The sequence below is a fragment of the Pomacea canaliculata genome, linkage group LG14 (assembly GCF_003073045.1).
Source record: "Pomacea canaliculata isolate SZHN2017 linkage group LG14, ASM307304v1, whole genome shotgun sequence".
Taxonomy (NCBI): Eukaryota; Metazoa; Mollusca; class Gastropoda; order Architaenioglossa; family Ampullariidae; genus Pomacea; species Pomacea canaliculata.
Genome location: NC_037603.1, coordinates 8920332 through 8945639, shown reverse-complemented (window position 1 = coordinate 8945639; position 25308 = coordinate 8920332). Strand labels below are relative to the sequence as shown.

Below are 25308 nucleotides of genomic sequence, written 5' to 3'. Positions count from 1 at the left end.
ACAGGCAGTGAATACGTACCTAGGGTCAGTCTACTTAAATCTGTAGCAAAGTAGAAAATACTAAGTTAAATACAGCTATTGATGATGCTGTCATGGTTGACCTAAATGCCTCATTATAAAAAGAATTACATGGGGTGATTACCAGCCATCTCACACCAAAACCATACCACCCCATCGCTTGATTCAAATCATTTCAGCCATGATTATATGTTCCTAAGTAAGACCACCTCATCCCTAGTCTAATAATGAATTAATCACCAATGACACAAGTTACTATGAATGTCAGATACATGATGTTCAGACACTATACATATGCTCAGCTGCCTATTTTCAACAGTCATGTGAACAACTTCACCCACCAACTTACTAAATAAAAATGGCAGCTTAGCATTATATATTCAGAGAATATATCTCACAATGGCTCACAGGCATAATTTTCTTTTTAAAACAATTTTTTGAGTGAAAGCTTTTGTCTTCTTGTATTCTTTACTCTGGAGGTTTGTATTATTGCAGTAGTGCACCAACACCACTGTTGTAGAGGGAAAGAGGTTAGGGTCATTGGCTTATTATCATGGCATCACTTTAACTTATTTGCTGCACCTTCCCCAGTGCAGTTTTCTATCTAGGTCAGCCTATACTTCTTTAGAATCTCTTATATTTAAATTGACAGTGGTTGTTCTCCTAACATGAGTGTTTTTAGATATCAAGTCAGTTCCTCAGATGGTGCCTTCTACTTCCCATGATTGCTTATTCATCTGTTACCAACACATACAGGATCCTTCAGTTGTCTATGAATGCATTCAAGAGCAACTTATATCAACAGCATTATGCATATGTGTGTGTGAAAGGCCAGTAGCTGCCTTTTAGGATTTTCACCTTTCATTTTGTCTGATGTCCATTCTTTTAGCATACAGGGCATTCTGCTATGTTTGTCCTTGTTATTGAAGACACTAAAAGCATCTTTGAAGAAAATGGTATTTTGTTATCTTTGATACATGGCGAGTAAAATTTGTATCTTGTGATGTTATCCCCAGAGACTGAGTTTGGTCTGCTTAAATCAGCAGGGTTTTGTCTCACCAGAGTACCATTGCTTAATGAATTTTACTCTAAAGACAAAGGTCAATTACAGTGTTTCAGGTTCTATACATTCTACAAAAAAAAGGTACCACAGTTCTGAACCTTGATAAGGTGATGCTCCCATCAATTTTTGCTGCCTTTTCTGGGCTTCCTTGTTTAATATCTAAAACCTTGTTGATTTTTAGCAGAACATCCTCTGGCAAGAGACTATACAAACACCATGCTTTGTTTTGATAATTGATTTTAGTAGAATGTCATGAGTGAGCCACGCCTGAAATGTATTTGTTATTTGGCTGCAGGGTTTGGAGTCCATTCCTGACCTTCCGAAACCGTAACAAGCAAAATTGGAAAGACAAGCTTTTAGGCTGGACAGCATAGAAAATAGGTGATATGAGATCATAATGTGTTAAAAACTTTACTTTAATAAAACATGTACCAAATGTCTTGTTTTGAATTTTTCATTATCACATGCAGCTATTCTAATTACCAGCCTATTCTTAAGACATCTTTTGTTTGGTCAACACTAGTTGTGTCAAATTAACAGCCTATTTTTTAAACATCAGTTGGCCAGTATCAGTTTGCATCTAACACTGTTTTTTTTTAATTAGTCCAAAAAGGATGTGAATTGTGGTGGAGTGCCAGATGTACTACAATTTTGTTTTTAAACAAAAAGCAGATGTAAGAGATGAAACAAAAGACATGCAGCCAGCATATTTATTTACCAAAGTTCTGTGGTCAGTGCTGAACTCACAGTTGTGATGTCTCAACCATCTACTGTGAACCATTGTCATGTTTTATGCATCAGTGGCAATGGCTTGAAATATCATTTTGAAAATGACTTAGAACAAGTAAAATTGTTTTTAAAAAAAGCAGTAATATCAATATTAATTAAAAATGGCCTAAACATAATGGTAAATAATTCATGTTCTAGCATGAACAGGCAATGGCAATAGAAGAATTACTGTATATGTTGAAATTACCTTGGTTTGATCATTTTGTGTCATTGCACTTGACATCAACCAAGCACGATGCTGTCACATATTTTTAAGTCCAGATATACTTCCTTCATAGATATTTTTTTTTCTCCTGTCATTTCTCAACAATGGATATGACCAGCTGGTTTCATAATCCATTTATTGCATGCACCAATTCAATCATTTGTTCAAACCATATGGAAATTAGTACCTTTAGGCCATTCTTTTACAATGTGTCAAAGTTGGGTTTATAAAGTCTTGATTGATTATACATTACCCACATCTCACTGTAGAGTAGCACATCTGCTGACATCACCAAGACTGGCAATCATCAACAGCTATTCATCACCAACTCTCATTCAACATGCTGGTCACACCGTACAGCCCTCCCATACCATTTTTTGTAATTTGTAGACACAGTATGATACTCCTTGACTTGCCATCACATCTGTCTTACTGTAAACATTTTGGGTTTTTCACATGCATTGGCTATTGTGGCTTAATGGTGTGTCCGCAACAAGAGGTCATATCTGTGATTTCACATGAATGGCACTTTACTCCATTTCTCACAGGCCCATTCTACAGCTATCAAACCAACACACTTTTCTAGCCAACCCTTTTGATTCACGTCATCTTTAAAAAAAAAAAAAAAAAAAAGTACGAAAGCCTTCCATGGAAAATCAACGTAGTACCAAGAAGAGTCTTCCTTTGATTGCAGGAATATCATCTGTTGTGAGAAGTCGATCTCGTCTAATTTACATTTTACAGACTTTAGGAGAGATGCGACAAAGAAATTTTACACGTTTGCAGACAGAAATTGCAAACGGTATACTAAATATTATCAAGTCTTGAGCAAAGTTAGGTTTTATTTTAAAGAATTAGATCTGGGACTTACCCACAGTAAGGATCATCACAAAAGTGTGCACTGCTGACTACAGCCAAATGTGATTAAGTTTTAACTGATAAAGTACCTCCCTCCATCCTTGCCAACATGCACATTTCCGTCAAAATCACATTTCGATTTAGGTCACCTAGGAACCACCAACAACAAAATCAAAATGATATTAGTTTTGCTAATTCTGTGCTTTCTCAAGGTAAAGGATTGAACATGCGTTAATGATGAAGCTTTTGGGTGTTGCAAAGTCAATCAACACTCCCAAGAAAAATCTCCCATGGAAAAATTCCTTTACGACCTATGAACTCCTGATTGTAGCAGGATAACTGTAAACCATTAATCTACAGTTTCAACAGTCAGATGTTTGGCAAACCTGAATAGATAGCAACCACTCATGCTGACCTTCCTACTATGGCACACCCTGGTCCCAGAACATGACATCCCAGATGCATTATCAAGCACAACAGGGCATGTTTATTAACAAAGTACCAGTGAATAGTTGGAAGTATTGTTAATACGGTAACTCATGTAACTAGTAAAATAATTCTTATTTGGAAAACAAAAACACAGTTGCATCAGCACTACAACAGCCATTTTCTTAGAATGAGATTTTAACAAAACATACCATCTCTCAATGGTGATCAGTTCTTGCAAGATGCAGTCTTGCTAAAGATCACTGTTGTACAAATTTATTTTTTAATCCTATAAAGCATATTTTGATGTTACACACCTTCACTTAATATCCCCACTTTTTCCACATGATTTTAGAATGGCCCTTGGTGGAAAAAACCAACAAACAAAAGAAATCAAACAGGACAATATTTAATGTTTTAAAGATTACACTTGCAAAAAGTAACCATGCATCTCTCAATTGCAGCTAGCCAGCAAAATCTGGATCTTGCTAAACCTGGCATGTAAGACATGGTACCAAAAGACCTACGACCCTTCTTGATTTTCCGGGCAACAGTTTTGTCATTTACTGATTATGTTCTTCTCAAATGCATCAGTACATGCTGTGCCCTCTACAAGCAATTAGCATAAAAAAGTGAACAGGGTTAAAAAAAATTTGCTATGAAAGGTAAACCTAGTTTACTGTTTTTCTTATAAAGAACACTAAACTAACCAATCATTTAAATTTGCAAAGTGGCACAACACCCTGTGAGCACCTCTCCAACCTGTACAAAATAAACAAAAAACTAATAAATAACAGTACCAGGCAAATACATGTATTCATTGTAAACAGTCTTTTGACTATTGATATAACAAATTGTGTATATCAGGATATCTGTAGATGTTCATTTCTCTGTACATCCACATGCATGATGTTGCCTGCACACATGTACACATGCCTGCACTATTTCAGCAAAGGTCTCTGTGCTGCACACGAACGCCACCCTCACAAATACAAAAGTCCATGCCATCATGTTTTCTTGTCTTTTATGCTCAACCTCACAGATACTCTCTTCCAAACACTTCAGTCTCACTTCTTCGGTCAGCAAGCATACATATCACTGTCGGTGGCCACATCAGAACAGTCACAGTAGATATAGATAAGCCAGCAGTTGAATGCCAGTCACATGGGAACAAGAATCTAGCCGGCTTCATGCCAGCCTGCAGACAGGACACACACCAGTCAAGTGGAAGTCAGGGGCTGTACCTGATCTAAAGGCAGGCCTTTGCAACCCTCCGCTTTTCTGATGACACGAAGGTGACAAAACAAGCAGCCCATCCTGTGCAACTGGTGGAGGAGGGTTGGGGGCACTAGGAGGGACAGTGGGGTTCAACATAAGGAAATGTCACAAAAAATGGAGAGCCAGGTGACCTGTAGGGCAATGGTGTCAGGAGGGGTTTCAAGCCACATAGTGGTAGGTGTTTGGGTTATCTTTATCACGCTCCATGTACTCCCTGTCAATGAGAGATTCAATTCGTTTCTTCAGATCTGCAGGCTGCAAAGAGAAATGTTGGAAGTCAAGAGTTACAGCAAACCAACATAGGCAATCTAAGGGTATTTATACATTACATTTTCAGGAACAAGAGGATAAATACACATTAACTGGTCATACCTTGACTGGAAACTTAAGCTGGTTGTACAACTCTGAAATAAGAAGGTTGTGAGGAAGAGTCTTGCGTGTTTTCATGATGCGCACAATGGCTGCATCCACCTGATACTGTCGATCATGGAAGACTCGCTCTGTCGTCGAAACATTTTCCTCTTGCTGCCATCAAACACATTGGGAATCACAATTTAGCATCTTCAATATGTTGAAGGAACTCGTCTACCAAAAGATTACAAATTAAATTTGTCAGGTGTTTAATTAAAACAGCACAATATCAAAGAGCTTAAGCCAAAACATCAACCATTTGGGAATTACAATGATGTGTCAAAGACCACCATCAAAACTGCATGTTCAGAGCCATGACAAGGTCAAGGAGAGTAGCTATCTCCCAGTTCTGAACATGCAGCAAAACAAAAAAACTTAACTCACAGTCTCTTTCATTTGAATCTGATTGATCTTGATACGGTATAACTTGTGCTTGAAATCATCATTGAACTGGAATTTGTCTCCATCTTCCACGTCTTTACCCTACAGCACATTAAGAACGCAATGACACCGTTATGTACCAACAAAGAGAAAGCCATACCAGTTCTTCCATCCATTTAGGCATACATCTGTAATTAAGACTTTGGACAAGATTCATTTTGTAACTGATCTCCACAATTAACATTGTATTAAATATTTTCTTAAAAAATATCAAAATGTACGAATACCTTTGGAATTTTATGCAGGACACGTGCTTTACCACAGGCCAGTGACTGTAGAGTCCGCCGCAACTCTGTATCCTCTGTTGACACAATATTTAGTCTATAATTTAGTAGAAATAACATTGTGACTGGTATCTATTTATTATAAGGTGGATTTTGTGTGCCATGTAATTTATTTACATGTGCTAAAATGTGTGCATGTACACATGTGAGAATGTCTACATCAGTACATGTACATGTCAAATTCAAGACCTCACTTAAGAATACTTCAGTCCGTTCACATCTGTACAAACATGGCCAAATGTTTCTAAAACTCTTGACTGCAAACAAATTTCACACTCGAAAAATGATTACTTGGGTGAGGTATATCCTTTTAATGGCTAACCCTTTTAATGACTTGAAAGGGCTATATGGTGTATGCTTCTTCAACACAAACAAGTCTAAAACCACTCCCATAGTTTCTTGATGTTTCTGAACCTCCATCCTACATCCTCTATTTTAGTTTATAAATCATCCCTTTTTTGACAGTACATTGACTCTTTTTTTAAAAAATGTTTCTTGGTTAATTATTTCTTAGTGAACTGACTTTTTCATTCTGTGTTGATCATTGTTAGGCCTCTTCAGAAATGCTTCTAATTTTCATAACAAATTCCACAAAAAGGTGTGGGAGGAAAACATGATAAACATTTTAATACCAATCTGATTCCTAATGCTTACCAATGCCTGTGGCAGCTTTGATGTCTTGCAAACTATACTCTGTGTGTTCATTGAATAGAAGCAGACATAATGTCTGGAACAGCGAGACCTGTAGCTCTTTCCGTATCTAAGACAGAAAATCATGCAATGCCTGACGCAGTCATCTGTCTGCGGCACAAAAAGGTACAAAGAAAATGATTTCAAATACAGGACATTTTGAGATTCTTTAAATCAGAAACCATCTCATTACAAAAATTCTCTTTAATACATGTATGTTACAGATAACAAAATACAATAAACATCCTGCAAGTTAATGCTTTCTTCTGTCTCCTCAAGCTCCCCATCAGTTCTAAAACTTGATGGCTGAGTGTGTAAAAAATATTTTCCATTCAATATTTGAAAGCTATAAACCTTTACGCTGTTCTGACAATCTGCTAATAATCTTAGCTGTTTACTATATGCTAAATGTATCTATATGTAAAACTAAACTTTATAATTAGCTTTCTCACTGCGTAGTTGTTGAACTCTGCTTTCAGGACACAGTGTCCTAGTGTGGGCTGCCACTGGAGCTTGCGGCCACTGTGTTTGCCTAAGTAGAATTTCTTGAATACCTCCTGAAGATGTACCATCTGAAACAGCAACTATTACTGACAATCATGTTCAGCATTCAATAACTTTTTAGTCTAAATCTGGCTGACAACTGCTTCTATGACATTATTTAACAAAGTTGTTAATCTATTTTGTCTCCAGACAATAATTGACTGAGTTATCAACTGTGAAGTATGTAAATTTATACACAACACTATTCATTGATAAATTTTGCACATTCTTGGCTCAATATTATACATGAAGATGTCACCTGGTACACTCTCAGAAAAAAAAATAAATAAAAAGCATTTCTCACCTCTGCTGGGAGAAGCACCTCACAAACAGGGTAAGTAGGCCAATAGCCCATGGTAAGGATGTTGACAGTGAGGTCAATGGCCCCTGGAGAGTCCAGCACCTGCTGATGCTGCTTAAATGCCAGAACGATGTCTTTAGACAGCTCCATGTCTTTGAACATGCCCTCTAGCTTGCTAGTGAAGCCTCCACCACACTCTGGACACACCAATACCATTTGTTGTTCTTCAAGGTATAAGCCACTTTGTACACACGTTGCAGTCTACAATAATACTATTGAACCATAACCAGACTTGGAATTCTTGTGACCACACTTACACAGTGCAATTTCCCAGCGAAAAGGCAACCTTACTGCATTGTACACATCATAAAGGATTGGGAAAGGTAAGGCAGCAAGGGAGAGGAGATGGGAACCGCCCTCACATAAAGCTGGCCCCAAGTAAACTGAGGTCTCTAACATCTCATTCCCCCAACGATTTGAAAAGGTTAGGAGATGACCTTTAACTACCTGACACATCATAGTATTTCACAACAGTTGTAGTCAATGATATAAAATGAACAATGTGATGGCTTTAGCTGCGAGCTGTTTGGAAAGGGTGATCACTGCAGATTAAACAGTAGAGACACATTTTAGAAAATGTGCAAAAATCAAGAGTTAATAAGATGGCAAGAATCCTGTAATATTTAGCAAACAATACCTTGCTTGAGTTTGGAGAGCATAGACTTTTCAGCATCCACTGAAGCACTCTTTCCCACTAGCAGCCGCTTGGCCAGATCTTTCTTATAAAATGCTTCAAACACATCCTTGCCTGTCAAAGAAAAAAAAAGTGAAAAAATAAGTATAATCTTAAATTGTCTTGCTTTTAAGAAAAACTGAAAGATGCACAGTGCATTAGGCTGCATCATACAAAATTTCTCATGCACTTCACTTTAGACAGACCAAATAAGCACATTTGCATGTATGCATGCACTTAGATTACAAATCCCGGTAGGCATGACATCATAGATGAAGTACGTGAAAACAGCAGATGGGAATATCAATGTAAATAACATCTGTCTGATGAAAAGACTGCAATGATCAACTGAAATTAAAAAATATAATAATCTACACCCAGCCACCATTAGTCTTGCATAGAAAGATAAACTAACACAGGTTTAAAAAAAACCAACTCCATAAGACATTTTCTGTGTATGGGTTGGTTTTTTTTGGGTACTGTTAGTACAATGATGAATGGAGACGAAGACATAACAATAGAATAAAAAAATAACCAAACCAGAAGCAAATTGAAATGATGAAAGCATACAATTAGACTGACAATAAAACTTGGCTCAGCACTGACTGAAGCATACAATAAAACAGGCCTCCACACTGACCATGAATAAAACGGAAGAGCACCATGATCTTGTCCAAGAGTTTCTCTAGCTCCTCTTCTGTGGCCTCCTATGACGAAAAACATTTTATTCTCCCAGTACTTAGCAAACACAGGTCACTTTATGAGATATCACCCTACTAGTCACTTCAACTGTGGTTGTCTTCTCCTAAGTGGACAAATATTTATCATGACTAGGGAACATACAACTCTGACCAACTTGTTCCCCCTACTATGTGTCTCATCTGAGTGATCTTCTCACAACAGTGAAGCAACGCAAGCTGGTCTGATTTAGCAACATTGTACTTATTTTCAAACATATGATTAACTGTTTTAGACAGACTAGGCAAGTAAATAAGCAGACTGCAACAAGATTTTAAGAATATTGTTCCTTCAAGATTATACTCCAAACGGAAAACTACTACAGAGATGCTTTAACAAACTCCATTTACATGTTAACGAGTGGCTTAACTCTATGTGCAGATGTCCAATCATAGAAAAATGAATTCTATTTTTTATATCATAACTTATGAGAGAAATATAAGTTGAAATTTTGTAACAAATCACTATTAACTCCAATAAGATGATTAGTAATTGTTATTCAACACACTATACAGGCGGTCCTCGGGCTACGTCAGCCCCAAGTTAGATGTTTCGTGGTTACGACAAATCTCTTGTTTGCTGTATAAAGCCTTGTTTCAACTTAATTGATTTTGCGTTGTAAACATCGTAATGCTTTGTGTCTGTTGTGCGCAGCGGAAGAATAAACGGTTGCGCGGTTTGGGACCGAGGAGGACGGCATCATCCCAGTTGCATTGTATGCCATTTTAGCTTGCTGCTACATCGTTTTCTCACATGTTCACGGAATTGTTCTTTTTTTTTATTTATTACTGTTTATTATTCCTGTTTCATTTCATTGTTAAACAAATTTTATAAGTGCTTTTTTGATAATTACTGTTAGGATAGGATAAGTGCTTATAGTATGTTATTTACGTACAGTATGTATGTATGTTCCGACTTACAGCAAAAATCAATTTACGACGCGACATAGGAACGGAACAACGTTGTAAGTCGAGGACCGCCTGTATTATGAGAAGAAAGATTAGGTATGCTTAAGCGAATAGGCTGCACATGATGATTTTTGTTGTGTTTAACCTTAGTATACCTTTACAGCTCCATATCTTTATATCTGTCCAGGCCTAGACACATTATGTGTTAGCAATCTACACCCTACACAGGTGAAAGTTATTGCAGAGTGGTAATACAGGGGTCTCCAATAAATTACTGGCTGGTAAAACCATTTGAAGAAGTGTACCACATATTGATGAACACAAGGATTTAGCTCTACCTGAAGGTTTCAGATTTACCCACTTGTAAGAATACGCCAGGTAAATGTGCTTCATGACCAGACCTGACATATAACCTACCTTGTTGCCTGCCCTTAGCTTGGAGTCAACGTACTTGGCTGCAACATACCACGAACAGGTGTTCATGCTCTCAGTGACCGTTTGGTTTAATCACAACATTTAGCAAAAACTATTCTTGACCAGACAATTTTAGACAAATGTCTGCCAAAATCTTTATATAATCATCATGTAAAAACTTTATCAAACTTGTTCAAATATCTGTCCAGTTCAGAAATGTCATATTAAAGGGAGGAAAAATGTGTATTTCAAGAAATCTGTTCGATAAAAAAAAAAAGTTTGTCAGTAGTCACTGTAATTGTACAATTATGTCTGCATGGTCAGAAGATTCATAGACTCGAGGCCTCTAAGAAATAAGTAAAATAGGCTTTAGACTCACCTATCAGTTCTGCAGGTTTGTTTTGACGCTGATTTATAAAGTTCTCAAAACTTTCCTTCATAGCATTTATAAACTTCTGGTTTTGCCCAAAGCATACTTCAATGATGTTGTCAATTTTATCTTTAAAATCTGTATTCAAAAATCAGTTTCCATTAAATAGTTTCCATCAGTTTCCATGAAATATGTCAGATGGGAATTAAAATAAAAATCCAACATATTCTTTAAGAGAAGCTACTTTGGTCCCAAAGTTCCTATTTCTCATGCATACACACATACAGAGGTTTGTGACTTGCTGTGGGCAAAGAACAGGACCCATGTGTCCAGAGATTTTAAAAAAAAGTAAACCAATATATTGTCAACATTTTGTGCATGCTGATCCAATGAAAAATCTTACTTTGAATTTTAAAGCATTTATCACAAGAATCTTCAATAATCATGACCCAATCACTGAAATTTTTAGGCATTTGGGTTTTGAATAAGCGTCCCCCTCCCCGATACCAATACTGATACGCAGCTTCATGGAGCGCTAGGAATCAGAAATCCTCATGGACAACTGACTCCCCCAAAACCCTTTTAGTTCATGTTTTCTTGAATGCTGGCAAGGCAAAAGTAATAGATAAACCTAGGTACATGTTCTCACCTAGTAGGTGCTGCACCATGTCCTTGTCCTTTTCAGCATCATTTGTTGGGTTGACAACAATAAGCTTGCCTGTCTTCTGCAAAAAAAAAAAAAAAAAGACAGGAACACACATTCAACCCTTTCCTAACAATTTAGTTTAAAATATGCTTCAAGAAAGCTTATCTTGCATGATTTCGGTTGAGTGGCCAAAAGCTAGGTGTAAAATATTAGAACAAAAGGGATGTGCTTTCTGATATCACCAATATGAATGTTAAATGCACAAATGCTAGGGATTGTAAAAACACTGTGACTCAAAAATGATAAAATCTGATAAAATTAAAACCATGGCTAAAACAGTAAGACAATATTCAAACCAATGCATGTTGCCTGATAATGTCCATGGTGTGTGCAGTGCATTTGCCACTATTTTTGATGACCCCCACCTACCTTGATGTAAGCACTGAAGGCCGAACACAATTCTTTCAGTCCATCTTTGACTCGAGAAAACAGCTGGTAAAGGAGGCCCAAGTCTGTTACACGGTTCTCATCCAGCAACTGGTCTAAGCCTGAGCACACAAAACCCATGTTTGTTTTACAGAGGAACTCTAGAACTAGTTAGAACAACACATCTAACTGCCACAATAATGTGAGTTTCAATCTCTAACAACATTGCATGGAAGCACAAAACAGAAGACATATTCACCTTTCTGCAAAATCTGCTGTAAATGCTGCTCTAGCAGCTGTCTCTCTACACAAGCAATGAGTTGTTTCCTGTAAATATTCAGAACAAATACACTAAAGGCATATATTAATGTGATTTATCTGTCCTGACTTTTTCAAAAAAGAATGTGTCAGTGCATGTCTGAGCAGATGTGCACATGCTAAAATCTGCGCTCTAATAAGATCATTGTAAATATGTGAGAATTTTTAATGATTTGTAATGCAGCTGAAATAAAATGCATTCATTAATAATCAAAGAGCACTCATTAGATGGTTTCAGACCAGGTGTCTCGAGACTTGAGGCTTGCACCATACTCAATGTAATACACTTCACCTGCTTGACCCAGGTCTTGAATGGGTACTGATCCTTCAGACAGCTGGACAAGGAAAGACAGCTTGAAAGAGGAGACAGGCACTGCACTTCATCACCCCTCCGCTTCTGGCCAGTAAGCACTGTCTCTAACACCTCAACCCCCAACAACCGAAAGATTATGTGGATATCATTTAACTCAGGTAGCAGTGGGAAGCAATCACTAATTTGTGACATCGATCAAATACATGGGCCAGAAGAAAAAGGAGAAATCAACCACTCCCAGTAAATTTCAACACACATGCACTTGTATCCTGAAATGTATACAAAACAAGATCACACATAGAAGCGCCTCACTTTGTAGAACTGTCTAAATAATGAAGTAGACGCTCCATCTCCTCATTAATTCTTTTGTCCACATGGGCCAGATACTCCGGAACCTGTCACACAAAGTAAAGCTTAATTTTTCCATAAAATCACAATGGAGATCTCGATTATGTTAAAAGCTTAATATCAACACTTTATTACAATATTCCCAACATAACAAAAACAGCATTTATCTCTTTAAGATTGAATTTACTGCAATGTATTAAATAATGATGCTTGACAGATCAATGTTTTAATTTCTCAACAAAAAAAGAAAAGGAATACAGTGGAACCTTGGTTAACGAACTTAATCCGTTCTGGAAAGCTGTTCGTTATCCGAAACAATTTTTTCATAAGAAATAAAGGAAATAGATTTAATTGGTTCCCAGCCCCTGCTGACTCACTAATATTTGAAAGTTACAGGCTATATAGGTATTTGTTTTAATGAGGACAGTTATAATGCAATATAAATGGAGTTAAACAAACATAAAAACATTAACGAAAGCATTTAACATCAGAAAACTTGCCCTTTTGACGGCGTGGTTGGAAGCAGGTGTGGGGAGTGTGGAATTACTGCTTTGATTTCCGCTCCATGAGCACACGTGACATTATAAAATCGGGGGTGACTTCCCTTTTCTGTAGCTTTGAGGTTAAAGGAAAAAACTTGTCCAGTGTCTGTTCCTTCTGCCTTTTTTGGAAAACTCTTCGGTAATATGACATCACATATCCGACAGACGCATGCCACCTTCATACTTTGAAATCATTTCCTTTTTCAATTCATTTGTTGGCCGCTTCCTTGTCATTACCTCACTACTATTAATTGCTCTTAATCTTCTTTGGAGCGGTCCGGTGGCGCAACGGTTAGCGCCTGTCACCAATACAGTGAAGGTCGGCTGCCCTGAGTTCATTTCTCGTCTCGGGCACGCTGTTCTTTCCCTGCACGTGGCGTCTGTTTACAGGGCTGGCTGCTTGCCGTAATATAGCCTCAGTTGCTGGCACGGCGTAAAAAACCAATTCCCCCCCCTTAATCTTCTTTGGAGCAATTATTGAGGATTATCTTATTAAAATAAAGCACAAAAATCACTAAATAAGAAGGATGCGCATAGATAAGGAACGACTGATCGTAACTGTGTCTCGAGCGCGAATGATTACATGCTGAACGGTCACATGTGGTTCACGTGGCTGTTCGTTATCCGAAATGTTGTTCGCTATCCGAGACAAACTTTTAACGAAATTTTTGTTAGCTATCCGAAATATTCGCTATCCGAGGCGTTTGCTAACTGAGATTCCACTGTAGTCAAATTTTCACTGATGTTATTATGTACCGAGGACATTTACAAAGAAAAATAGCTTAATTTAAAGTGAATAGATGAGACGGAAATTTTTATTATGGCAAAATCTAGACCTTTAGACACGTATAAAAAATTGTAAAAACAACAAACATGTGTACACTCACATCTCTCTCCTGCATGAGCTGTCGGCCTTCAGCAGCATACAGGCGCTCTGTTGCCTCCAAGAACTTGCGCTCAAACACATCCTGGTAAATCTGTGCAGCAAGCACTTAGACTAAAATCCTGATCAACAGTTCTTAACAATCCATCCTTACTACTACAAGCATGGCTTACTTCAGGCCTTTATGTTTTTGACTGAAAGGTAAATGCCTTGCAGTCTACAAGTTTTGTCTCCGTGGAGTTTAACAGTTATCAGATACGGTTGAAAAACATTTTCAAAAATGGGCAAGTGCTGATCATTTAAAAGTAATTACCAGAAATGTTAATGAGTACAGAAAAAAAAATTGAAGCAGATGTTTTTGAATGATAGCAAATGATCTCGTCTTCCATTATATGAATACAAACATAAATAGAAAATATTATTGAGTGGAGGTTGGGAAAGTTTTTCTTTAATGGAAAGTAATCTGTTCAAAATTTTTATGAAGGATTCTGGCTAGGTTTTACGTTCCCTCAACTGCCATGGACTCTCGAAAAGGTTGATGAAACACAGCTTCAACTAGCACTCATTTATGTTGAATAAGCTTTTAAAAATGCATCATTAACAACTGTAATATGAGGAGAAAAAGAGAAAAAAAGTAGCTGTTCACCTGTAGGTCTGTTAGCATACGCAGTAAGCTCTTCAGCAGCTGTCTGTTCACCGTCTCACCACATCGCTCTCGCTCAATCAGACTGAGTAGTCCGTCCACTGTGCGAGCTTCAACAGTTGGATGGCTGATGATATGAGCACGAAACAGGTCAAGTCCCATATCCCTGTTTTCAGAATAAATTTCATTTCTAATGTTAGCGGCCGTTTTAGGACTAGTATCTGAAAAGTGGGAGATATTTCCAGCAAAATGCAGGGTAACATAACACATTCATAAAGCTTAAGAGGTTTATAACTTTTGTGTATAACCACTCTGCCTGAGTTATAATCAAGATACAATGATAGTACAGGTGCTGAGTCTGCCTGTCAGTCATGTCTTTGTTTACAATAAGTCAACTTTCCACACTGAATACATCCCAGAGTGTACTGTGCATCACTTAAAGCAAGGTTTTTGGAGCATAAGCATCCTCCTCCTTGTGAATTTTTTTTTTTTGCTGAAGAGACTGCATAGGGGTCTTGAATAAAAGATGCATGTTGGGGAACTGTTGTCGTGAAGCCAAAGAATCATTGTACATTTTTGGTGTTTTTATGTTATGGAAAATTTTTTTAAAAAAAACATGCAAAAGCCATGCTTTTTTATACCTCTTGTGACATTGAAATTGTTTAACAATTCAGAATCTGAAAATGAAAGCATGACTTGAGAAAAGATCTCAAAGTCAAAAGCAAAAATAATCAAGAGTACCTTACCCACTCCTAAATATTTCCCATTTAAGGACCTCATACCACTGATATGGTACTACAAGTGTCACATTCACACAAACCAGCATCATCAGAACCCTCTTGTTCTTGTTCTACACGTTCACAGCCCATGAACCAGCAAATTCAGAGCAATCTAGGTTTATATCAAGAGTAAGATATGAAGAGTAGGTAAGAATCATGACCTTCGAAATTAATAAAATAATGGACATTATGAAGTTATACAAGCAGTTTTATGTCTTGTATATAAAATTAATCGACCATTTAAAAAGATGTTATCATTGCTCCAAATCTGAACAAAATATGTCCAGTAGATTAGAAATTACAGATGTTTTAAGTTTGTTACCCTCGAACCTTATATATTTCATAAGTCATTGAAATGGAGTGCTTGAAATGGTGTGTATTCGTGAAAAATGATTAAGAGATATACTGGATTTTTTCTCAGATTTTGTTGGGCTTATTTATAGCAAGTCTTTGTGCGAATTAGTTTTTCCGCCACTCGAGTAGAAATTCTGTGTTGGAGACTTCTAAGATTTTAATATGCTGTATGCAAGAGCTTCAGACATTGTCTATAACAGCTTTAGCTGAGACACAAATCACAAACTTTAAATACTGACATCTTGAGAACAGGGATAGACACTCAGTTTTTGTTTTGTTTTTCTTATATTTTCTTATTCTTCTATTGTGAAAATTTAAAAAAGTGCTGTTTTGAAACTTAATTTTGTGTGCTGATGCCTCCAATAAGAAACTCCTAGGAAGTTGCAATTAATGCAAAGATTCACAAAGAAAGAATCTACACCAATAAAGCAGTGTGCATCAATCAAGTGCCCCCCCCCCCCACACACACACACACACAAAAAAAACAAAAAAAAAAACCCCAACATATTTCATCTATAAAAACAGTCTCATCCCCAACCTCCAGTAAACGTAGTTAAATGTCTGCCACAAGCTCTTGCCTGACCATATTTCATGCACAGGAGCTCTGTTATAATACATTAACTTGCAAATAAGGTCAGACTTACCGAGTATTCAAATTACCCAAAAGTGATCATATACATGAATAGATATGGTATCAATATTACAAAGGATATAAAGTAGATATGAGGACACAGATCAAATGTAACAAAGCAAATTGCCAACCACCCCAATACTCTAATACAAAGAGCACAGCAGACCAAGAATGTGAGAAGTTATCTGCTACAGCTAAAAAGATATCTTAAACACATGCAATGCACTTTACTTACCAGATGGATAGAATGGACGATGTCTGTAGCACATACGTGCGATCCAGAAAAAGAAATATACTCCTGATCATTATCTGCCACATATTTAGTCAATATACTCCTGATCATTATCTGCCACATATTTAGTCAATAGACATGTCATTCCAAACACAAAAAAAAACATTTCTCATAAAACAGTCTGTACACATATATTCTATCACAAGACTATATACATACACACTGTATTCTATCACAAGACAGTACATTCAGACTGTATTCTACCACAAAACACTATACACACTATATCTTATCGCAAAACAGTATGTACATATTGTATTCTATCAGAAAGCATAGATCACTAGCCAATCTATCAGAAGGCATAGATCATCAAACAATATGTAACAAAAATACATAGAATATAACAGCGATAAACTATTTTTTAACAGGCTACTTGGTCAACACAAACACCTTTATCAAGGAAATATGTACACACACATCCACACATAAGAATAACACAAGTAAAAGCCTAAAATAATACCAACTTTCAAAATATCACAAGTCTAGACAATGTTTCTAAGAATATAACAACACACACACACACACCCATCTCCTAAATCTCTTCTTCTTAACTACTTAACGACATACTGAATACCAAAGAAGGCTCTCACCATTTGTCTACAGTGTGCTTGCCAACAGTTGTTCATCAGCTTTAAAAACTGCTCATGTTCACAGGTATCACTGGTTACTGTTAAGGCATTAACATAAAGCTGCATGCACTAAATCCTAAAAAGCTTACAACTCAGTATCACAACTCCCATGAAAGTACCATTTCATCAGCATTTGGTTAGTTTTTACCTAACAAACAGCTGTCAGTTTGCACAATTTTATTTAGATTACAAACAGATATCAAATAGCAAATGTGAAATAGCTGGGTGAAAAACCATTCAGCAGAAAAGTCACAATGTTTATAAGACAGTGAACAATCAATGGTACTTCCTTTCAAGAAATCATATGCCACACTCAACATAAACTTTTATCAGCAAATGACTAAAATATAAGCCTTTGCACTGCGAATTCCGCCTGTTGAGGCAACTAAAGGATACCCAAGGAACTGCTGCAAACTGGCACGTACATGTTTCTGGCAGGCTTGTTTTCAAATGCTGGTACAAACCTGCTGCCATCTTATAGGAGCACATGTTTTCCACAGCCTGGTACAGCTCCTCCAGGCTATATCGGATGGCACAGCTTCTCTGTATGGCCCCTACTGCCTCTGCCAGCTTTAGCCATGTTACCTCTTCAAAATTTTCTGGAATCGGGGGCTTCTCTAAATATAAATATAAATATCTTGGCAAAATAATAGGGTGCACAGTTATGAAATAATGTTATTATTAAAATGGTTCTCTTCATCTGTCTCGGAATTTGCAAGCATATACATCCAAATACAAATAAATGTTCTTGTTCTGATGTATCTTAGGTTATACTAAAAGTCTTAGAGTAGTAACCTACCCAATTCAAAACCCTATGCTAAAGCAACAATGACTAAATAAATATATCCATTAACTTCCACTAATCATCTCCATACATGCATTTAAGTCAAAGCATCGTTTGCAGTTAATAGTTGTAGTCCATTTGAGTGAAGAAAAAGTTAATAGTCAACTTTGCTTGTTAAGTGGATTAGGAGATATCTTTCTAATTTCAAACTGTTTTCGGGCCCAAATAAAATCTAATAACCAACATTTTCAGCTTATCTTATGCTTGTCTAATCACCACTTTTAAATGCTTGTTTTTTTTGTTAAATTGTACAAATATTCTAAATGTACTGTCAACACTATAAACTGTTATCATTTTGGATGGTTCTCCCATTTCATTTTTGTCACTGTGCAACATAAGGTATAAATCTATTCATATGTGCTTATTTGTGATAAAAAGGTTCAAAAGCATATTCTGTATTTCATTACTGCTTGTTCAAATCTGTTGCGGCATGCAATTTTGGGAAAAAATATTAGTGTTGTTGACGTTTATTTTTACGTTTAAAGTGACTGCATAAACACATAGGGGTTAGTGATACAAAGGGGAAAACAAGAGGAAAGAGATGGGTAAAGAGAAAAACAGAATTACGTTGACTCTCAGTGATTGTCAACAATCCTACCACTAGCAACTTAGCAAATATACCATAGTAATTTTGATCATCTCTATATCTGTTTGATGTCTTTGAATTTTAGTATGATCTTATTATATACCTTTAAAATTTTTTATAACAAGTTTTTTGGAAGCCCCTGGCTTTGTAGTCGACAACGGTGAGGCATGCCGACTGATTCCATTTCCTGAGAGCGCTGAAAAGTTTGCCTTTTTCTGGGGTTCTGTCATCGTTGCACAAGTTTCATCCAGTCCTCTGTTTCTGCTCTCCACACTTCTGCGTTTGGAGTTAGAGCAGGTGTCTCCTTTGTTCTCCTCTGACAAAGTACGCTTATTTGGGTTTGAGAGAGGCATGCATTACTACTTAGGCCTAACCCTGGCCCAAATAACTAAGCTAAAAGATCAGACACACGTCTAACGTATCAAATACTCTAGAACTGGCAAGCTAAGAGCTCAAAATGGCGGTGATCCCGTTTGCCTCTACGCGATCAGGGGAGGCCACTCTTTAAGCGGATGTCACAGTAGTTGTCTGTGCGCATGTGCTTGAAGACTTCCTTTTACCTGATAAGTGACCAGCCGTAAGCCCTGAGCGATCGGGTTGTGTTGTTAAATCGTAAAAAATCCAGCAGAATGATCATCTATAAGGATATTATTACTGGTAAGTAAAGAACAGTTCATGTATGGCTTTTGTTTGAAAGATTAAATTAAGCTGTTTGTTACATAGGATTGTTTCATTTTACAACATATACTTTCTTTGCTTTACCCATTCTCTACTCTCATCGTAACCTAGATATTTATTCCCACCATCATTCCTTCTCGAAAAGAATTAAACTACAGCGACAGTTACCTGATCTTCATAGCAGTTGTTAAGATGAGATAAATTAACTAGAGAATAAATTACTTTGTAGACTTATTGTATGTTTACTTTTCTGTTGTCAAATGTCGATCGCATTCATTGTTTTGATTACGCATTTCCTCTCTCGAAAAAAATATTTACATATTAAATGGCACTTTGTCACATTTAGATGGACAGTTATCTACGTCTTCATAAATGTCGCTGTGAGGAACTGATATGAAGTTATATGACCAGTCTGTAAACCTGTTTTAACTGGTTAGCAGAATTCCGCTGATCCCTTGTTCCCCTCCCCCACTCATCTTTGTGCCTTTGCTCAACGTCTTCCAACTTTTAGACATGAAAATTACAACATAATTAAATCCAGATCAAATATTTTCACTTCATCACCCTATTCTCGGTTTGTTCATTAATATCAGTTTCTCATTCAGCCATTACCAGTATCAGCGTTTCTGCAAGTTATGAAGGAACTGAGATGGGCATGAAACTTGACCTAATTTAGACTCATCTGTGTGCCACATGGACGTTAGGCTCTATCCACCATAGTTATCTTTGTTAATCTACACATACTGTTATGAAAAAACCTCCAGCAGCCCTTGGCGCCATGGGGTTTACCTGTAGGGCCTAAGTTTATTCAATTGTCCCTTATAGCACGATGGGCCACTAACGTGGCTTTGCGGGGAAAGCAATTTTCATTACTTATAGCAAAGTTAAAGTTTTCTCCTTACCAAAAATGTATATATGTTCATTGATATAATGTTTACCCAAAAGCAGCAATAATAAAACACAAACTTCACTGTCATCTTCAGATATTAGCCAGTCTTTGTAATACTTATAATTTTATGTTGTTCTGGGGTTGTTAAAGACTATAGCATCCATGTCACCCAGTTCATTAATGGCTTTAGCTTATATTCCCACTCTTTGTTTAGTGCTATCATACCTCTGTTCAGGAACCTTGATGTGACAATGTATTCCATCCAAGCAACGCATTTGTACCTGTTACTTGTGCCTTATTTTTAGTGTGTGCGATTTTACCCATTTCACAAGCAACCATTTCCTATTTGTGATCCATTTGCAGCGGACCTTCTGACATTAAATATTTGCAGGATTGATTTCTCACCATTGTGTTAGTGTAGTTCATTTAAGAAGGAAGATGTTTTGCAAAATCCTGTTTTAAGATGCCTTTTTATTTCAGGTGATGAGCTTTTTGGGGAAACTTGCAACCCCAAGCTGATTGAAAATGCTCCATTCTATGTGATGGAGGCAAAGGTAAGTATCAAGCTTTTTATTTTAAAAGTGCATTGATGTCAGAGGTGTTGTTAATAGGACAAGCTATTTGTGACTTTAAGTCATGTAAAAGGAGTGATAACATATTTGCAGTTTGTTTGGTTTTTTTTTTTTTCAAAAGATGATTAAACAGAAACAGGGTGTAGACAACGTCAACATTGGTGCCAACCCTAGTGCTGAGGAGGCTGATGAGGGAGTAGATGAGGCTGCTGTAGAGGAAGGTCTGGACATCGTGCTGATCAATCGTTTGAAGGAAACTGCATTTGGCAGCAAGAAGGATTTTATGAACTATTGGAAGGCCCATTTCGCATGGTATACCAGTTCGCGGTATTAGAGATATGGTGATAACGTTAACATGGTTTTACACTTGTGGTCATACGCTAGGTCTGAGAGCTTACAGTACTGTAATGATGATGCTACATGATTTTACAGTTTTGGTTATATGATGTGTCTAAAAGCTGAAGTTTTTTTTTTTTTTTTTCACAAAAAATTAATTTTGGCTTTTCTTTAATCGTAAAAAACTTAGAGAATTTTAGCATTTGTACCACATTTACTCAACTTGTAGACAGTATAAAATTAAAGCATTTTGTATTGTGTAATATGAAAATCACAAAGAACTGACACCAGCAGATGTGATGTCATGAGGTGAAAATGATTTTTGTGTGATTTATTGGCTGATTTTTTTTTTCAGTTTAAAAGAGAAATTGCAGGAAGTAAAACCAGAGCGGGCCGATGTCTTCAAAACAGAATGCAAGGCCATGGTAGAGAAATGGGTAGGCTCTTGGAAGGATCTTAGTTTTTTCTTTGGTGAGTTAATGTTGATTTTGCCAACTTTTGCGTGCAAGTTTTTCACATATGAAAAAGGCTGCAGCTTTGTCATGACTGTGATTGTTTTTTTTTTGTTTTTTTCTTCTTATTTTTACATGTCTGGGTCGGTCAGATGTGCATTAGGTGGGTTAACGTGGCTTTAGCCAATAAAGGTTAGGGGTGCCTCAAAGCGGTTTTGGGGTGTGGTGGTGAAATTTAAAATAACACCATATTTGCATACTATGACATATGATAAAACAGATTCCGGCGTGTTTCTATTTAAAAAAATGGATGATTTGATACCGTATGAAATAATTTTTATATCTACCCTGACCAGTTTTATCTCCAAACCTCGTGCTGACCTGAAAATGGCTCTTGTTTGAGCATTTGAGCCTTGGTTATGTATGCGACAATCACATGAAAGCCAACGCATACCGTTCAGACCGGATTCTCTCCCGTAACTCATTATACAAGTGAAAGGCCTATGCTAAAAATAGTTCTAAGCTACTTTTAATGAAAACCAGGTCACTCTTTTTCGAATCATTCACTGCCATTGGCTTCTATTGTATTTTTCGGTTAAAAATTTATTATGTAATCTGATTAGTTCATAACCATAACAACAAGCACTTCCATCACCCCCAAAATGGCTAACATTTGTTGATTTATTCCAGCTGTTGTGCTTGATGCATAGTTTGCTGAATATCATCTAATTAATGAGAAGAATAATTCTCAGAAGTTGTAAAAGCAAAATGCTGCGACTTCACAGCAAAATAAACGAGCGTTTGGAAATACCAAATAGTGACCATTCCTGACAATTTAACAAAATTTAGATAGTAAAATCTGTTATATGTTTAAAAGTATACGATTTGCAAAAAATTTTATTATGATAATGAAACGCAGAGAAAACAAAGGAAAGAACACCCAAAAAAAAAAAAAGCTAGTGATTTCTGAGCAAGAAAGCTGTTAGGGTGAAATTTAAAGTCCTGGCAAACTATGATAGACTTTAATTATGTAGTAGGATGTCAAGTGTAGCATATAAACACTGAAATATATTTTTCAAAAATAATCTGATACAAGATATTCATTTTTAATCTTTTAACTTAAATTTTTACAGTTTCCATTTTAAATGCAAGGGCTTACGTGCTAAACATTATATCTCAAGATAGGCCTGTGCTATAGCATTAAAATTTTGCAGTTAAGAAATGCATATGCTTTATGGGGATATATAGGGATTATGGTATGAACGTTGCCTTTGATGAAATCAACACTTGAAAATCTCTAATTGCCACATTCACATTGAGTGAGGTGTTACTGTTTTTTCTTATATCTCCTAGAAATCTTGAGATGTCAAAATGTTAGTCCATTTATATTATTGCTTCTAGTTTGCAAAAAACCTAAAAGATATGGTATGTGACTTATGGTATTATGTTAATTTGTTTTTAAAATACTTGTAATTTCTTCAAGAAAAACATCGATTTAAGTACAATTTTCATTCAAGGTATGCAAAAACAGTTTTAAAGTACTATTTATATCTTATTTAAAATTACTCTGTATATATTTAAAAATGCTTAACAATATTTAAAATATTGCTTTTAATTTTTTGGAGCGTGCTCCTGACGTGGGTTGGGTTTAACCAAGTGGGAAGCAACGCAGTGATTTGAGATCTCATTCGATTAAAAATTCCATCTCTTGCACGGCTTGCTATTATGATGTAATTTGTATTCTGAGTGTTTATAGAGGCTGATACACTGTTTATGGCCTGTGTTTTCAGGAGAATCAAACAACCCAGAGGCTGCACTCATTGTTTTTGAGTGGAACGATGATGGCGTTAGTGGCAAGGCATATGTTCTTAAAGATGCTGTCATCTCAGAAAAATATGTGAGTCACTGATCTTACAGCTTGGGCTCTTCTTAATCAGTTCCTTGGCAGTTCAAATAATTTGCAATATCTTAGAGCGGAAAGTGTGCATGCCACTAGTGCAGCAAAAATGCATTTTTAGTTGTCATAGTGTGTGCATTACTTTCACAAATTTTGTTTTCTTGTTGCAGTAACCCCACCATCTGAGTTAGCAATGGATCCTTTTCTGCACCTGGCATTCATGATGAGAACAATATTGTGCCGTGATATTTTGGGATTATCTGGACTGCATCTCTGCTGTGACTGTAGTGACAGAACCTTTCTTAAGAATTTACATTATAAAGTGCATCAAAAGAACTGTTCAGCCAGCTTGTGGCATTTAACAGAATAGTAGGGTGTAAAGGTGGGAAACTTAACCATTTCTGGTGGGATGGCAGGGGGGTTGGCATCATTAAGGTCTTGGCTGGACACAACTAATCTGCTGGTACAGTTAAATATATAAGCTAATGCCAAACTCACAACTTGTGTTGTCTGTTGATCTGTCAGAGGTTTCTTCGAAGGACTGATTGTTTTACCATTGTCATTCACATAAACATAACGCAGAACTTGTTCAAAGTGTGTTCCTCATTTATATCACTGAACATTTACCAAAATAATAGGAAAGCCATGCACCTTGCAGAGCAATATGCGGATCCTTTCAGTAATGTACATTTCTATGGCACTTGACGATAACATTAGAATCGCTAATCTAAACAATGGTTAAAGCATACCACAACACCAGATAAGGAATCAAACGTGAAACAATCTGCTCAACAAATGAGCTTAAAACTCAAGATATTTCTTGAATAAATATGGCATGGATGAATTATGCTGGTGGTGTATTGCATGACTGGTGAACCTTCATTCTGGTAGGATGCAAGTGTCTGCAGAGGTACAGCGATGGCATCTTGGAATGTGGTGGGTAAAGAAGCTTCCAACCGTGGTCAGATACTTGAAATCTGATACTTATCTTTCTGGTCAGACTTTACTTTTAGGAAATTGTCCACAGTTCAGTCCGTCCACCACACTGTATAAATTTTCTCCACAGTACACTGGGCTCACTAGTATATTCCATAGGTCTCCGCAAGACAGACTTCTGCTTACCAGCACATAGTTTCTTACTCGGAGGCCAGGTTGCCTCTCCTGGATTTTTGGGGTATCCCTGTTCCCCCTTGATGTTGGATCATTGTGGCTATGTTCAAGCATTCTTTATTGTTAGGCATTGACCCGTACAAGTGGACTTGAGCTTCCCACACCAGGGTAACGACGCCATTCCATTATGAAAATACAGTGTAAGCAATGAAGCAGTTTCTAAATCGGATTAAACATAGTAAACAAGCAGATAAAATGAAAATCGTACTCGTGCATAATTTTATAACAAACTTGTTTACACATATCTAATTATATTATGTATGGCAACTAGACTTTGTTTGCTAGTGATAAAAATTAAAGGCTTTCAACTTGAGAATTTCAGGAGACAACAACAATACTTTAAAAGTACGTGTTGAGTCTATGGCAGACCTGTTTTTCTGTTGTAAACTGCTGTTAAATTAAAATGACAATGCGTGTAAGTTCAGTTGACAGACCTTATAAGAATGTTAAGGTTACAAATAATGCAGACTACTAGTTCAACATGACATTCACATTGCAGAAGTGCCAGCACAAGCCAAATAATTCTAGTATTTTTCACATTTCTAGTTCTGGATGCAATTGAAGCAAAATCTGCATCATTTCAAGTCTTTAGGGTTGAGTGATGTTCAAG

At 36.7% G+C, this 25308-nt stretch overlaps 2 protein-coding genes across 3 annotated transcripts; one reads left to right on the top strand and one right to left on the bottom strand.

Annotated features, from left to right (window-relative positions):
• Positions 1-1775: 1775 nt before the first annotated feature.
• Positions 1776-19208, bottom strand: LOC112555825 (cullin-4A-like). Its single transcript, XM_025224354.1, is given in 22 exon segments — positions 1776-4892; positions 5010-5162; positions 5433-5531; positions 5717-5790; positions 6428-6533; positions 6916-7035; positions 7311-7504; positions 8005-8115; positions 8681-8747; positions 10104-10141; positions 10480-10608; positions 11120-11195; positions 11546-11664; positions 11802-11869; positions 12486-12568; positions 13951-14040; positions 14593-14755; positions 16589-16662; positions 17236-17305; positions 17671-17714; positions 17716-17891; positions 18808-19208. Coding segments are annotated over 22 exon segments (2400 nt in total). The 5' UTR covers positions 19058-19208; the 3' UTR covers positions 1776-4796.
• On the top strand, positions 19207-24366 carry LOC112555830 (translationally-controlled tumor protein homolog). 2 transcript variants are annotated; one of them, XM_025224363.1, is made up of 6 exons: positions 19207-19361; positions 20752-20825; positions 20965-21155; positions 21535-21650; positions 23422-23528; positions 23699-24366. In XM_025224363.1, exons 1-6 carry the CDS (start codon positions 19334-19336, stop codon positions 23699-23701), a joined length of 519 nt encoding a protein of 172 aa, XP_025080148.1. In that variant the 5' UTR covers positions 19207-19333; the 3' UTR covers positions 23702-24366. The 2 variants fall into 2 exon arrangements, with proteins under 2 accessions (XP_025080148.1, XP_025080146.1); XM_025224361.1 differs by having other exon boundaries at positions 20965-21170.
• Positions 24367-25308: the final 942 nt, after the last annotated feature.

Excerpts from the sequence above, each read along its gene's own strand:
- LOC112555830 (XM_025224361.1), top strand. The coding sequence starts at position 19,334 with ATGATCATCTATAAGGATATTATTACTG. Across the intron at positions 19,362-20,751 it reads CTATAAGGATATTATTACTG|GTGATGAGCTTTTTGGGGAA; the intron begins GTAAGTAAAGAA and ends TTTTTATTTCAG. Across the intron at positions 21,171-21,534 it reads GCATGGTATACCAGTTCGCG|TTTAAAAGAGAAATTGCAGG; the intron begins GTATTAGAGATA and ends TTTTTTTTTCAG.